This window comes from Leucopleurus acutus (genome assembly GCF_964270905.1).
Source record: "Leucopleurus acutus genome assembly, chromosome: 2".
Lineage (NCBI taxonomy): Eukaryota > Metazoa > Chordata > Mammalia > Artiodactyla > Delphinidae > Leucopleurus > Leucopleurus acutus.
Window position 1 is genome coordinate 60986078 of NC_139143.1, and position 16842 is coordinate 61002919.

A 16842-nucleotide genomic window follows, 5' to 3' on the forward strand; every position below is an offset into this window, starting at 1 on the left:
CCCAAGGAAACATGTACTAAGGGATGGAACTGAGGTTCAAGCCTGCCTCTGGACCCCTGACAGCCTTCCTCTGGCTCCTCTGGGTTGCCCCTGTTGCAAAGCTTTCTGATTCTATGCATGGCAGGGTTGTAATTCTCTCCTTCACCTTCTACTCCTTCCCTACCTTTCCTTCCACTGTGCTGCTCCTCAGAAATCCAATATAATCGTTCTCAATTCGAGACTTTCAAAGTCAAAGGTCTACCTTCAACTCTCTCTCCCTGCCTTTAGAGGGGTAGAAGCAGGTGTCATTGAAGAACTAGGTCTGTGTTTTTCAAAGGAATAAAACACATCCTACAACTCAGAAGCTCACAGACTGTAGCAAGGACAGACCTGTCATATAATCTTGAAATAATGTGATAAGTGAGAAGACAGGCATTTACAAGGGTATGTTTAAGAATTTATAGGAGAAATAGTAGCATGTTCAGAGAGACTTACTTGAAATACCCAAAAAAATCTTTAAAAGTTTTCTAAATTTTATTGGAAGTCTCAATAACATCAATTAACCATGGCCACCTGCAGTATATAATACTCATAAAGATATAAATTGGGTGTGAGTGGACTCTTTCTTGATTCTTAATATGTACATATTGTTTCAATAAGAGCCCATCCTTACATAGTGATGTATATCGTTCCTTAGGCAATACCACTACGAATATGTTATATTATTTGGCAATTTACATAGCACCTTAACATCAGTTATTTCACTTGACTCTCACAGGAGTTTTGAGAGAAAGCCAGACAGATACAACACGTAGCTAAAAGGGTAGACTCAGAATTTGAACCTAATTCTTCTGACATCATTCCACCTCCGTCCTCCTCCACAGCTGCCCCCACGTTTTTTTTTTTTTTTTGAAAAAGTACAACTCTACAAGGACCTTCAAAATGTTAAAAACAGAATTATCAGAAATTGTAATCCAAAATGGGGGGCTGCTGACAAGCACAACAAACTTGTAAGAAATACGTGCTCACAGAAAAAGCAGAACCAAAATGTAGGTTGATGGGCACTCAATTTTAATCATCCTACAGGAAGGAAATTAGTCATTTCTATGCAAAAGGAGGCTGGAAGTGTGGTCTTTATTTCCAGCTGCATTCCCTAGAGAACAAGATGTTCTTAGTTTAATGGAACCTAGGACTGTAGACTTTGTTAGAATTAATAAATATGACTTTTTGGAAGGAAGGAAGGAAGGAAGGAAGGGAGGGAGGGAGGGAGGGAGGGAAGAAGGAAGGAAAAAGAAGATAACACATATGATCTGATGGTTTAATGTGTTCACTGACGGAGTGAACGCTCACTTCAATTATCACCCCACAAAATGAGGACAACCCTCCCTGCTACCCCCCCCCCCCCACTGGGAAGAGTGCACTCAATTGGCCAAGCATTGGCAGAATAAGTCTTTGTTTTCTACACAGTTATCATTGACTATTTGTGTGCTTGTCTATAATTTTAATGGGCACAGGTCTGGGATTAGGGTTAACAATTAGGAAACAAATGCAATAGCCCAGGTGAGAGATGTTGAGGCCCCAGTGAGGGCAACAGGAGGAATGAGTAGAGCTCCTCATGACCGATTAGATTCAGCAGCTGTCTCCAAGTGATTTGCAAATTGTGGCGCTCAGAGGGTCTCCAGGGAATGGTCTGTTCCCCCTTCTTCCTTTGTTCTTTCCCTTTTCCCATCTTCAGAGTTTGCATCTAAGCACGTTGAGGCACCCAGCAGCTCTGCCCTGCCTTTTGCTGCACTCATTCAGTAAGCATTCATAGAGTGGTTAATAGTGCATAACTACCCTATAAGCATCTACTGTGGACCCGGAATGGCATGATGCTTAAACATTTATGTCCATTATCACATTAATCCCTCATCACAACTCCTTAAAATGGCTGTGTTGCCCCCACTTCCCAATACAGATTAAGACACAAAGGCTTACACCACTCAGCTGACCCATGATTTGAACCTATATTTGTTTAACTTCAAAACTTCTCCACCAACCAAATGACCACTCCCTGCCTGTTTGCAAATTACAAAAGAAATAGAAAATACAAGGAGTGTCTGGGTCAAGAAGGTGAAACACAAGAATCAACTAGAAAAATAGAATTTAAGGCATGAACAGGTTTGGACTCCAGATACGTGGTACACGCGTGCTCCTGAGAAAATGGGAGCGTAAGTGACCACGAGAAGATGGCATTATTTACATAAGATGTTTCAGAGGGAACCTTCAGTGCTGTCTCTTAAAGAAAAGTGAGAGGCATAGCTAGTGGAGAATTGAAGGCTAAAACTCTGTGGCCAAGGGGATAGGACACAAACAGAGGTGCAGAAGTGACACAACACAGGCGTGAAGTGGGACAGTGAGGGGATTGGTTCAATGCCTCGGCGTACTGAGACCAATGAAGAATGATGTACTTCACTCTTATGAGGTTGAACGTCTTAAGGGGACATCTTAGAATTCAATTCGCTATTGGAAAGCCAAAAAAGAAAACCCTTTTTAGACACTGGGGTACAAAGTATCAGATTTCTGCGCCACACGTTTTAAAACTTGCTCTCACCCACCTAACCCTCTTCGGTTCATCTTGCATCCAGGTCTGTTTTCTCTCCGTCTGTCTCTGACACTCTTTGGTTCTCCCTAATATATTTAGCTGACTTTTTTCCAGTAAAGAACTAAGTGTCTGCCAAGTTGCCCCTAGAACAGGCCAGTTTCAGCTGCTTTTGTCCTTTCTTTTCCATCCTCGCCCTCCCTGTCTGCATTTCTTACTACTTATTCCTTCAGAATTGTTTCTCCTTCTCCCCATGCGCCCCACTCTGCACAATTCCTTTTCCCTTTCTACAGGTATTGATTCTTCTTCTTTGTTCCTCCCGTCCACCCCTCTAAGGTTTTTTTTTCTCTTCCTAGCCTTTGCTGGGAAACAGGAAGCAAAATCATGTCCTGTCAAATCTTGTCCTACCCAGAGAGTCTCAGGAAATACTGCAGAATAATCAGAATGTGAATGAATAATGTAGGCTAAAATTATTCCTAGACAAAGAAGCTTCAAATTAGAGATCCAGAGTCTAGGAACCTTCTTGTCTGCTCCCACAGTGACCAGAACGGTGGTTTGCAAACAAGCCGTCTTCAGAATCTCCTGGAGCCCTTGTTAAAACACAGGTGGCTGATCCCCACCCCCAGAGTCTCTGATTCAGTAAGTCTGGGATGGGGCCTGAGAACGTGCATTTTTAACAGGTTCCCAGGTGATGCCACTTGTTCTGGTCCAGGGGCCATGCTTTGAGAAGCCCTGGAGTGTGGGTACCAACAGGTGTGTGGTCGTCAAGCCTCAGCTGTGCGATAGCAGCTGGGCAGAGGGGTCATAAGAGGGAATGAAGGTTTGTTCCTTGTCACGCCAACAAAGGGGCTGAAAGAAGCCTGGGAAGCTCTGGATAAGGGATCCAGAGCATGTGCTGGGGTGTAGCACAGAGGGAGGACAAATGGGGAAAGCTCTGTGTTGTAACCTCCTGGGAAACACCGAAGCCAGCTCCAAGCCCTGCCATCCACCCTCCCTCTTGCGATCATGCCTGGAAGCCACAGAAGGGAATTCTCAGGATCCCTTTGATCTCGCCAAAGTTCTCGAATCCTCTGTCTGTTTATCTCCTTCCTTCCCTGGCCTCCTCGTCCCCCTTGCTACCCCCTGCCCAGTGGATGAGTCACTCACTCCCCTCCCCACCCCACTGCCATCTGTTTTTCTAATGATGGCAGAAGATGAGCTGTTTTGTTGGCCCACACCATAACAAAGCACACTCCATGCTAGCATTTTTCCTGATGCACTCTCAGGATGCTATTTTATTGGTATCATTTCCTCACCCAGTTTTCCCTTTGTCTGAAACCCCACAATTTTCCCCTCTTTGGCCTCATGTAGATCCCAGTTTCCCAGAATTAGATACAAGAAACAGGTATACAGGAGAATCCAGGGACTAACAGGCATGTGGGTTGGGTGTGTATGTGGGGGGAGGGTGCTGGAAGTCAAGGGCAAGTTAAACAGCTCTCTCTAGCGCATTAGGCACAGCCAGAATTATTGAGCATTGCTGCTAAGTGGCTTAATTACTTCCAGTGAAAGACTTTGATGACAAAGCCTAACTTTAGCCTGAGACTACAGTATTTGTATCTGCTACTGGCTATTCCCAGGGTGAGAGGGCTTAAATGGTGTGTGTGTGTGTGTGTGTGTGTGTGTGTGTAATATCTCCCATGTCAGGATTCCTGGGTCAATCTCCCTCAGCAAGGCTCTGCCTCATTCTTGACTCTTCCTTGCAAAAACTCCTCTTAATCTAGTGAAGGAATTCACATCCCCCTGAGTCCCCCACTGCTAGGGGAATGCCTTGTGTGAGAAGTAAACAGGATTCCTTGAGGCAGTAAAGGTCTAGTTTGGGTTAATCAACAGTGGACTACAGGACCTCCTCAGAGGTAGGAAACAGAGATGCCTGCATGACCCAGGCAGTTGATGTCAATGAGAGAAGCCCAGTAGGTGAGCAGCTAATTGTGCCCACGGTTGTCAGATATTCTTGTTTTTTTTTTTTGCACAAAGAGTTTTATATTTATTTTTACTTGGTGTGTGTGTGTGTGTGTGTGTGTAAAGTTACATACACACATATGAATTTTATGTGAAAATCCCAATTTTCAAGCATTAGCAACCAAAACAAAATTGTTTTTAGACACTGAGCTGGCCAAACCCCTGTCTGTGGGCCACTGATCTGCAAAACTCTGATCTAACTAAACTCCAGTGAGGCCCGGTTAGAGAATCCCCAAACCATAAATAATTCTGACTTGCTTTTAACTTTTATTAAGTCATTTAAAATGGAACCCTGGAGATTTTGTTAAAATTTTAAAAAAAGGCAACATCAGAAATCCTAATATCTGTAATTTGGGGATTGTGGAGCTAAATTTAAGAGATTACACGAAGGACATAGGATCTGGGAAAGGGCAAATACTGAAGCAGAAAGACGCAAGTCTCCATAAGGTGAGCAGAACAGAGAGCTCTGGTCTGCGTCTAGGGGAGGGGAGGTGGCTTACCTCACAGGACTGGATGCAGTGGATCAGGAGGGGGTCTGGGTGCCACTGACGCCGCCCGGTGCACACGATGCTCTGAAGGGGAAGACGGAAAGAACAGAGAACAAAAGCAAAGACACCTGGTCAGTGAGAGAAGGGGCAAATCCTGAGCTTACCCCACTAGCCCCACCCCTTCCCTGAGGAGCAAGCCCCGGCTGTGCTGCATGAAGAGGTCCAAGGCCATGGTCTGGTCTTTCCCGTGGAACTGCTAATTCTGCCAGGTGAAGCCAAGGGGGAATCTCTTAATGGAGGGAATCTTTCATTCTCTTCATCATCTTCACCCCCCATGAGCTATCAAATCCAGAATGGTGTAGGTGTGGTTAAAAACAGCATCCTCAATACTAAAATGACTTTAATTTGGCTCTAGGCATAATATTGGTTCCATTTGTTTTGAAATTTTAAATAAAGTTACAAGAAATTGTGAGATGGCTTGTGTTCATCAGGGAAGACCATGGAGTTTTAAAGGCTGAGAAATAGAGCTTCATAAGAAGAGTCTTGAACTAAAAATGGATCTCAGGAATCCTAGATCACAAGATGTGAGTGCCCAAGCAAGGAGTGGGGGCCAAACTGCACTCTCTGCAACTCCTGTTAGCACCATTTATGCCCTCCTTGTGGGAAATAAAAGAGGGTCTACGCACTGGACAAATAGGCTTAATGTGAAACCACCAGGACTCAAAATGGCACCAACATTAAGATGGTGAGAGTGTGAAAATGTGTCTGTGTTAAAACACTGGTGACCTTCTCTGACCATTGACCAGGGCCCAATGACCATTTCCTGATGTGCCTTTAAACAAGTAGTCATCTACTCTTTATGAATAATAATAACTCATTTTCATGGAGTTTTTTTTCTTTTAATTTAAAGATTTCAAAAGATACACTTCAGGAAAAGAGAAAGTCCCAAAAGATGTTTCAAAGAGAAAAAGAAGTTCTCTTTATAACCTGCTACCAATCCACCCATTTGTGGACTTTCATACTCACATTTTAAATTCAGTACAATAGAAATTCAGGGAAACCAGAAGAAAAATGATGCATTGTGAGATATGAGTTTTACATAAAACAGCACTCCAGTAATTGAAAATTATACATTCTAGAATGCTAAGACTGTACAATGATCAGATTGGAGACATTTGCATATATTAAGCTGTAGGTATATGAGTATATACCTCAGAGTCAGTTATGCAAATGCGCATCTGCAGTATTTTTCTGGAGTTATATTACTATAAACTAAAAGTCCTCCTTCACAGTTTCCCTAAAGAGGCAATAAATACTGTAAACCCTAAAAAATTTTTTTGATATTCAAAACTCTATACTGTAATAATGTAGAAGGCGACTTGCTTAAATTATCATTGCAAAGACACAGACCTACTAGAGAATGGACTTGAGGATATGGGGAGGGGGAAGGGTAAGCTGTGACAAAGTGAGAGAGTGGCATGGACATATATGCACTACCAAACGTAAAACAGATAGCTAGTGGGAAGCAGCCGCATAGCACAAGCAGATCAGCTCCATGCTTTGTGACCACCTAGAGGGATAGGATAGGGAGGGTGGGAGGGAGGGAGGGAGACGCAAGAGGGAAGAGATATGGGAACATATGTATATGTATAACTGATTCACTTTGTTATAAAGCAGAAACTAGCACACTATTGTAAAGCAATTATACTCCAATAAAGGTGTAAAAAATAAATAAATAAATAAAAATATCATTGCGCTAAAAGAGAAAAAAAGAATTATCAAATATATACAGTCATTCCTTGATACCCACAGGGGGTTGGTTCCAGGACCCCCGCGGATGCCAAAATCCAAGGCTCCTCAATCCCTTATATAAAATGACATACTATTTGCATATAACATCCTATTTATACTTTAAATCATCTCTAGATTACTTATAATACCTAATACAATGTAAAAGCTATGGAGATGGCTGTAAATACAATGTAAATGCTATGGAAATAGTTGCCTGAAAGCAGCAAATTCAGCTTTTTGGAACTTTCTGGATTTTTCTTTTTTTTCTGAATGTTTTGTTACCAGATAATGGTAATGGCAAAATGCAGTAATTTGAACGCTTGAAATGCACATACATGGCAACTTTATTCCTTCTCATGCACTGAATCCACTAAGGACCCCCAGTCCCCACCCTAGTCAGTCAGTCATTCAATTCAGACTAAATGTAGCACTCACTACGACCCAGTTTCCTCAGGGAGCAAGAGGGATCTGAAGATCCACCAGTCCTGTCACTGCCCTCAAAGAACTCAAAGTCTATGGGGGGAGGTAGCTGGAAGTACATCAATTCCTCCACATGAAGGGGAACTTAGCCTCAGCACCCTCACATGACGACCACAGCCAGAACTTGCCAGAACACTCTGAACTGACTGGATCAGTTTCTCTTATGCCCTTCATTCCTTCTACTCCATCCACCACCTTTCTACATGCAGCAGTGTTGATCTTCTAATACTTGAGAAATTCTAAAAATACATTGCAAAGGAAAAAAGCAAACAAAAGAAAAAAAACCTAAAAGAAAGAAAGAAAGAAAAAGAGTCTGTCTGTATTTACTTTTAATTCTTTTTCTCCAGTGCTCTTTTTTTTAACCACAGACGCTTTTGGTTTTCTTTTGTGACCATCTCTCCAGATTAATGTTCTGTGGAACTCACTTTAGGAAATGCTACTCAATAGTTATCTGATGGAAACAATACATGTGCATTTTTTTTCACATAACAGCTTCTTCATTTTGCTCTGCTGAAGCAAACTGCAATTACCATTTATTGTGAAATTTGTGATAGCTCTCTTTCCAGTCTTTTTTTCATCACTGTTCCATTTGTAGTACTAGCCTCTACATCTCTACTCTGCATCAGTAGTGGGCCTCCATTTTATTTTATATATATATATTTTTTTAACATCTTTATTGGAGTATAATTGCTTTACAATGGTGTGTTAGTTTCTGCTTTATAACAAAGTGAATCCGCTATACATATACATTCTCCAGTGCTCTTTTCTCTTATTATTTCCAATTTATTTTTTACACCTTTGTTGTTTTTTTTGTGGATGCACCATGTAGCTTGTGGGATCTCAGTTCCCCAACCAGGGACTGAATCTGGGCCACAAGCCCAGAATCCTAACCACTAGGCCACCAGGGAACTCCCCTACATCTTTGTATTTTTATGTAATTTAATTTTATTATTATGTGATACATGTTCACAGTATAAAATCTAAAAAGCATAAAAGGATACACAATCTCCCCAACTACTCAATTTCCTGCATACTATTTTTAGTTCTTTTTTATGTCATTACAGATAGTCTATGAACATACATACATATATAAAATTATTTATTTCCTCACACAAAGTATGAAATACTATAATTTTATTTAGTGCTTTAGTTTATTGTTGTGTGACTGTCTAACTTTATTTTACTTCATAGTATTTCTTGGTGTTCTGTTCATTTGATGGTATACGGATTGCTGCATTCTATTGACTGCATATTATTCCATTTCATGGATGTACCTTAATTTACTTAATCAGACCCATATTAATGGATATTCAAGTCATTTTCAGTCTTTTGCTCTAACAAACAAAGCTTATGTATAAATCATTTCATACATGTGCAACTACATCTGTTCAATAAGCTCATGATAGTGGGATTTGGCAATACCCATCTCAATGAATTTTTTAATATTCTATAATTCAGTCTTAAGACTAATTCAGACTGGCAACCTCCTTGATCTCTGTACAGATTACAAAAGTTTCTGGTAACTGTGTCATATACCTTCCTAAACTGCAAAATCCTTGAGAATAGGGACTGTCTCCCACTCACACATCTTATTTCAGTGACTTAGAGAGAGACAACGTTCAACAAGTACTTGTCAACCGTTAAATAGGTTGTTGTACCTTTAGGTTTCTTCTTTATCTTCTGGCCTATGAAAGTCACTCATCTCATATGAAAAGATCTGCATATAGAATTAATTGAGTAACTACTTACTGATCAAAATTGGAGGAAAATTTTAAATGTTTTTCAGATCCTACATTTTATGGGCACATTTGTGGTAGTGAGGTGAAAGAGGAAAGTGAAATGGGAGGAAAACTAGTGAGAAGTTGGCATAGAAGGGCTAGCTCCTGGTGAGGTGTGTTAAATTAATTAAACAAGGAGGCCATTACACTGAGGTGGCTCTAATGCCACGGTGGCCTGTGGAAGCAAAGCAGAATCTAAGCCTGTCAATGTCTCAAGGTTATGCAATTGAAACCAAAGGGCAATCAGTCATGAACAACCAACTTGGCTTTAAGCGATAACCAATCAATAATGTCCCTACTTTGCTTCTGCCTTTTCTCTATAATCAAGTCTCTCCCCAGCTGCTGTTGGTGGAGTACTCCTAAACCCAGTATGGCACTACCCGATTTGAATTGTTTTTTGCTCAGATAAACTCTTAAAATATTTAATATGCCTCAGTTTATCGTTTAACAGTTCAATATGATTTTCTTATTTTCTGGAATATTTCTGACAAATTATAATCCTATATATTACATTTGAAAAGCTATAGAGAATAATTGAAAAAACAACCTTATATCCTCTGCCCAGCTTTATCAAATCATAACACTTTGTTTTATCTGCTTCCAGAGTCTGTCACTAGAGATTCAATTAATGTCCCTTATGTATGTCCCTCCAACATCATTCTCCTTCCATCCTCCCTATTAATAACAACTATTCTGAATTTTAAAATTATTATTTCTATACATTTGTATATAATTGTAACTATAGTTGTTATACTATTAGCAAGCCACTTCTCAGATGAATCAATTGTGAAAACTAAGGGCCAAGGATTTGTTTTAAACTTTTCAAAAAGAAAAAGTTCATGAGAAAACCAGTTTAAAGATTTCCTCTTGGTTGGACTATTTTAAATTTTTTTAAAAAAACAAGGGAAAAAAGAGAAGAAAGGAAGAACAAAGGGAGAGCAGAGGTGGGAAAGGAGAAGATGGGGTGGGGGAGAAAGGAGGGGGGAGAGGGAGAGGGAGGGAGAGAGAGAGAAGGGAGGGAGGAAAGGGGGAAAGAAAACCAGTTAAGGGTTATTAGTATGGTCATAGGGCTGTATGAAGGCTGTTGCCTGGTTAAATGTGTTGTTAAAGGTCACAAGACTGATGGTTAGCCAACATTAAGGTCTAATACAAAATTGCTCAATTGTTTTTTTATCAGGAATAATTACTTGACAGAATGGGCTACTAATCACATCAGATCACAAAGTTCTGCTCCTTGCCCAGGTTTGTGATGACCTCCTTATTACCATATATGTATGCAGCCCTAAATAAAATACAGCACTATTTTGCATATTTATTTGGACCATAGTACATTACCCTGCAATATACTTTGTGGTTATTCTTCCCCCATCCTCCAAGACACTCTTGTCTACTCTTCTCTAGAGAAGAGGGAATTGATGCCTGAGACTTACTCAAGCAGAGAGGGAACAATGCCACGTTTTAAACAGATGAAAAAGAAGATTTTTTCATGACTCATGTCTGAGGGATTTGTTCTCCCGTGATGTGTGGCAAGTGTCACTGGAGCTGTTACACACAATTGCACCCATCAAGAGGACACTCGGGGTGGGGGGAGGGGGAGGATTAGGAGATGAGGGGACAGACTGGAGGGTGAGACCAGATAGTGGGAAACTGTGACTATTATCTTCTTTTTTTCCTCCTGCTTTTCTCTTCCTCTTAAAACATTTTGGTTATATTTAAGGAATTATTAATCCTTTGGGGACCAACTTGGGAAAACAAAGTCAGAAATTATAAGGTTTGTTTTGACTGAGCAATTCTGTTGAAGAGCTGGGGAGTTGAGAGAGGGATTCCATGCAGTGTTGAGAACTTTGCAAACCTAACGTGTGTAGCCACAGGAAAATCTCATTAATTTGGACCTCACTAATTCCTAATTAGGATATACTAAAAAAAAAAGGGAAAAAAGGATTATGCAATCTGGGAAAACTGAATTTATGAAGCAGACTAATAGGGAAATGAGATGTTATGATGGATACTTTTGTATTTCAGAAAGAAACATTTTCAAATACAGTTTAGAAAAACTCGTTTACATGCAAACAACTGCCTTATTATGTGCAAAAAAAAAATCTCTCCATGAAATCTGGTTCTCAAAAGACCACTTCTTTATAAGGTAAGTCAAAATGTCAATTTTCCTATTTTAAACAGGAAAGTCGCAAGATATAATAAAACATTCTCTAGACACAGTGGTTAAGGACAATAATAAAAAATCAACCTTACATAGGCTTTCTGGAAAAATCCAAAGGTTTGCCATGAGAAATGGCTCTGTGGAGGTGGGAGGCACTGTCTTCTTCGAGCTCTTTGGTTTCACACAGCAACCTCGCTCTGAGCAATGGGTGAAATGAATCATACATTGAGGAAGACATAATTCCTACCCCTAAGACTCTTACAGTTTGGTGTTAGAATGACAGAAAAAAGGAAGAAAGGCGGAAAATGAAGAAGAGGAAAAGCAGGGATAAGAAAAACACTAAATGCTCTCAGCGGAAGTCCATGGGGAGCTCTTCCTACACCCTCAGCTCAGACCCCCTAGATATGAGCAATGGTACTGATTGGGCAGTTGGCTGTCTCCTGTCTGTCCCAGCTGCCAGTTTCCACTGCTCAGTCACCCTGACAAGCAGGGATTTATTTGACAGCCAAGAAGCCCTTTTGTTTGGCATCCTCTCTTTTGCAGGGATATGTCTCTGCTGATGCCATCACCATAGAAAGGTCTAAATCCCTGGGTGCAGTAGGTGAAGGAGGAAAACGCCATTACAACAACAAAGGCCCAGAAAGTCCATTTGGGAATTTCAAATCCTTACTTCATGTTTCCTACAGCCAGCATGCCCTTGAAACATTTAGAAATAATAGTATACGTTCATCCTTACTCTCTTCTCAGTCTCATAACCAGAGCCGTTAGAAATTGCTTCTTCAGTCAGAGGTGTCCAATAGGAAGCACTGAATGGTCATTAATTGTCTTCCCAGCCCCATGTGCAAAAGGCACAGAAAAAACAAATGACCTACACACCTCTATCTACACACACTAACAAGCAAAGCGAAGAACTTATAGAACAATATTTTTCTTTCTTATAGATAGCAGGTGATATCTTTTCAGAGAGGCTGGAAATTTCCAAAGGTAAGATTTGTACTAAGTGAACTTAAATTCCATTTTTACATAATTCAGAACTATGTGCTAGAAACTGTGCAAGACATTGCAAAAGTGTTATTTTGAATTTTTATAGCAACACTTCAAGATAATACCATCCTCATTCTTGCTGATGAGCAGACAGAGGCTCCAACGTAAGTAAGTCATATAGTATTTGAACCCAGGGGGACCCCACTCTTCTTTTGACAATTGCCACTTTGAGTTGTTTTTCATCAAAACCCCAGACTGCCTAAATCCTCAGAAATTCTTCCTTTAATGGAAAGTATATTATTCTAGGAGTCAGGTATCATGTTCAGGAATAAAAACCAGTAGAACCCCCAGAGACAGGCACATAAATGTTATAGGAACCTAAAACGTATACTTGATCGTTCTTTAAAAACAAACTCTTTCACAACAAGGAAAAGCAGTATTATAGGGAAATATCTCTCTTAATTATTTTTGTTAGACTTCACGGGGAGGGAAGGGATATGTGGGAATGAGGAGGTTCTCATAGTTAGGGCAAGTGACTTGTTTTCTATTTGATAGGCAAACTAACCTAAACATACACCAGGGGGAAAAAAGACTACAGCCAACAGGGTGATTCAGGGGAAATGACTGAACTTGGAGTCAGAAAAGTTGGCTGCACTGCTCTCTCCATTTCTTGAAAGCTGTGCAACCTTGAACAGATAACCCGACAACATCTAATTTGTCAGTAAAATAAGGATAATAAAATCTTCCTTTCTTAGTTTATTGGTTTGTGAGAAGATTCAAATGAAATTTTAAATTTCCAAAATATATATTATGTATATATACACCACTTTGAAAGCAATAAAGCGTTATCCAAATGTAAGATATCATTTTTATTACAAAGAATGAAGTCATTGGAAGCAGACTAGAGAAAATGATGCAATTTAATCCATTGCTCTGTAGTCTTGCCAGATACCAGGTATTTGAAGTATGGGAGATAGCAAGGGTTTACATGAAATAGGAGATCATCATTTACTAAACAAATGAGCCAGGCTCCAAATAGGTGTACTTGTACTTAAAATATTTATGTTGCCAGTATTTTAATAGCAGTGTTTCGCAAAGCATTACAGCGGAATTACCTGGGGTGCTTGTTAAAAAATGCACACCCCAAGGCATTGGCAGTCTCTCTAAAGGGGGGAACCCAAGTCTGCTCCCTTTACAAACTGCCCAAGTGATTCTGAAGGACACCAAAACTTAAGATTGAGTACAATATGGAACATCCTTCAAGATAAATCAATGTAAGTTACAAGGTTTTTACTCGAAGAAGACTTTCATTTAATACAACTGTTTTGGTATATAAGGCATTTCTCCTTTTTTGTGAGGACAAGCTTAGATTTCCCGCCCCTCAAGAGCCACTGAGTGCCACAAAATGGGACCATCTATGGTTGGGGCATAATCTCATCTCTGAGGACCCGGGTACATAAGGGCAATAACCTCATCATTATTTCCTTTGCTTCCACTGACTTCTTTTTCTTGACTAGACCATAGTCATGATAAATGCAGTGATACAAATGATAACATTTGGTGTTTAGTTTAAGAAGGAAATAAATTCTGCGTTTTCTTTCTGGGGTGGGCAACTTGAAATTGACAAGGATATAATTATACATAGCAGTACGAAGCTGCAGCAAGTGCTCCCAGTTTGAGGAGAAAATATATATTTACTTTCAAAGTAGAAAATGACGCTATAAAAATTTCTTTGCTTACTCAACCAACATTCATAAGACACCTACAATTTGCCCAGCATGAAAAAGGAACTAGGAATGTAAACATGAACAAAATGCTATGGAATAGAGGTAAATAAATAATAATGACTCCCCCGAAGGATGGTTGAGAAAGGGGAGGTTTTAATAAAATAGAAGATATTGTTTTTCAGTTTGGAAATAGTCAAGTCTCTGTTATTGGTATCCCTGCTGTCTTCAAGAAGAAAAGTGAACTGCTCTTCTCTGAACGTCCCATTTGGAAAGCAGGGGTCAGAGACCCCCCCCCCATCACCGGAAGGCCTGCACTCTGGCTTGACAAACCCTGCATGCATCGATTGTGCCCGTGGGACGTCTTGTTGGGTAGATGCTGAAGTGATTGTAGAAGGGTTCCTGAAGCAGTTCATTTCTCAAGTGGGACAAATGGATTGTAAACATCCCAAGCCTTTCCCCCTTTAGCTGCTTATAGAGAAAGAGAAGTCTTTCATCATAAGAAATTGAGTTCAAGGGACTGACAGAAAGGGTCTAGACCATCTGGCGCTCCGTGAACATGAGGCAGAAGTTCTTTCTCCAGGTACTGTAATTCCAGCTAAACCTTCACAACAGACTGTGGGAAATGGGACAGGAAGTCTAGAAAGGCTGGGATGGGAGAACCAGACAAGGTGTTTTTCTGGCTTTCTCCTTCCTGCTCCATACGGTCTTCCCAGCGCCTTCCCACTCGCGGTGGGCCCCCTCTTGCATAGCGTTCTCATTGGGTTCAACATCCTAAGAGGGGTTGCCATGCCCTACAGGATCTCGTCCACCTGCCGCTGCCCTGTCTCATCCTTCTACCTCCCATCTCCCCTCTCCCTCACCACCGCAATACCCTGGTTTCAGACACACAGAATTTCTTACCACTCCTTATCCTGTAGAATTTTCCCCTCGATCATAGTTTAAGACCCAGAGGGAAAGCTTCCTGGTCTGTTGATCCTCCCCCAACTCCCCAAAGCTCCTGAGCAGAAGAATTAGATGCTTCCTCTTGGGTGTTCCCACAGCTCTTCTACCACAAGCAAGCCATTTCCCATGTTGCATTATTATAAATGTTTGTTTTCGTGGGCATATTATAAGTCTTGTAAACAGAAGGACTCTCATTTTTTTCCTGTTCATATTCCCAGCATTTAGCACAGTTCCAGGGCACATAGTAAGCCCCAATAAGTGTTTGCTGAGTGAGTGACTGACTGAATTAATAGGGTCACGCTACTCCCATCCCCCACCCCAAAGCATACTTAGAGTATTTGTTCCTGATCCTCCTGCTTTAACACACATCCCTGCCAATAAGACAGCACAATTAGCCTGTGAGAGAAAAGGAGCAATCTGAGAATGATTTCCGTGTAGTATCTCTCTAGCGTCCATCTCTTGGTGACTCTGTGGGAATAGCCTTCCAAGGTTTTTGTTTATTAGACAGTCTAATAAAGCAACAAAGCGCTCAGGCTTTCTGATATCCCCACCCTCCCACTCTAAGAAGAACTAACTTCCTGACTACAAGGTCATCTCCATTCATACTTGTATAGCTTTTCTTTCTCTTTTTCATTTACTCATTTCACAAATATTTATTGAACGCTTATTATATACCAGTTAGTGTTCTAGGATCTGGGGAGACAGTAGTGAACAATAATCCCTCATTGACCTTTTTATTCTAGTGGTGGAAAGAGACTTATGAATACATAAGATAAATGAGTAAAATATATAATATGCATGGTCATGATAAGTCCTAAGGAGAAAAACATAAAAGAGGGAAGGGAAACAAAGTTTTAGGGGAGTTAAAATTTTAGACAGAGTAGTCAAAGGAGGCCTTCCTGACATTTGAGTAAAATTCTGAAGGAAGCAAAGGAGCAAGACATGAAGACACCCAGGAGAAGAGCATTCCAGGCAGAGGGAGCCACGGGGCAAAAGTCCTGAGGTGGGAGTGTGCCTGTTCAAGAATTAGCCAAGAGCCACTGTGGCAAGATTAGAGTAAGCCAAGGAAAGCATATGGCAGAGAAAGTCAGGAAGGTAAAGGTGGTCAGAGGAGGCCATGGAACTGAGAACCCAGGTGTGGGAAGGACCCAGTGTGTGCATGTTGAAATCAGTAAGAGTTATGCCAGGAATATTAGGTAAAGTGACCGTGAGCCAGGAGCTAAAGTGGTTAAAAAATCAGGGGAGGGAGTGAACTGAGGGTCAGAAGATGACAGCTGCACTGAGGGTGGTGAGTGCTTTATTCTGCTGGCATTAGATGCAAATGTGGGTGATTTCAGGGAGGAGGCAGGGAGAAGAGTTTGGAAGTGGCATTGAGGAGACAGGAGGACATCTGCTCCTCTCCCAGGCCCAGAGAAAGTAGGAACCAGTGGACCCTGCAGGGAGGCAGAATCCTCAGGGTTTCAAATGAGGATGAAAACGAATGGAAAGCTCAGAGATGTGATGGATCTCGTTCATGACTGACTGAGTATCAGAGGGTCCAGAGAGGATCTGGGGGTTTAGAGAGAGTGGGAAATGGAGGCAGGAAAGGTAACTTTCCTTAGTTCCTCTAGTCATTCTCTCCCTGTTTTCAGTTTTATTTTCATCTTTTCTAATTTATCTTCCTATTTTTTTTATTAGTGGTAATTTTCTCTTTCAATTTCCTTCCTGTATTATCATTCTTTATGTCTGAGTCTTCCTTCTATATTATCTTTTAAACTTTCCTTTGGATATTGGTCATCTTTTTTCTCAAGCTTTTCTCTTTTTTCTTCTTGATTTTCAATCCTTCTCTCTAGGAATGATCCATGCGTTTGTTTGCTCTAAGGATGCTTTGAAAGCCTCTGAAATTACTCCAGGGAATGTGCTGCCGGTTGAGAACTGTTCAGCAGTCTTACATCCT

General features: G+C 40.8%; 1 protein-coding gene across 1 annotated transcript in view; it reads right to left on the reverse strand.

Moving 5' to 3' along the window:
- Positions 1–16842, reverse strand: part of PAPPA2 (pappalysin 2) — a gene marked incomplete at both ends in the record, with an annotated part of 281829 nt that overhangs the window by 32128 nt on the left and 232859 nt on the right. Inside the window, one exon of the mRNA XM_082865530.1 lies at positions 5059–5130. Within this exon, the coding sequence (XP_082721656.1) occupies positions 5059–5130 (72 nt within the window). The remainder of the gene's footprint in view (positions 1–5058; positions 5131–16842) is intronic.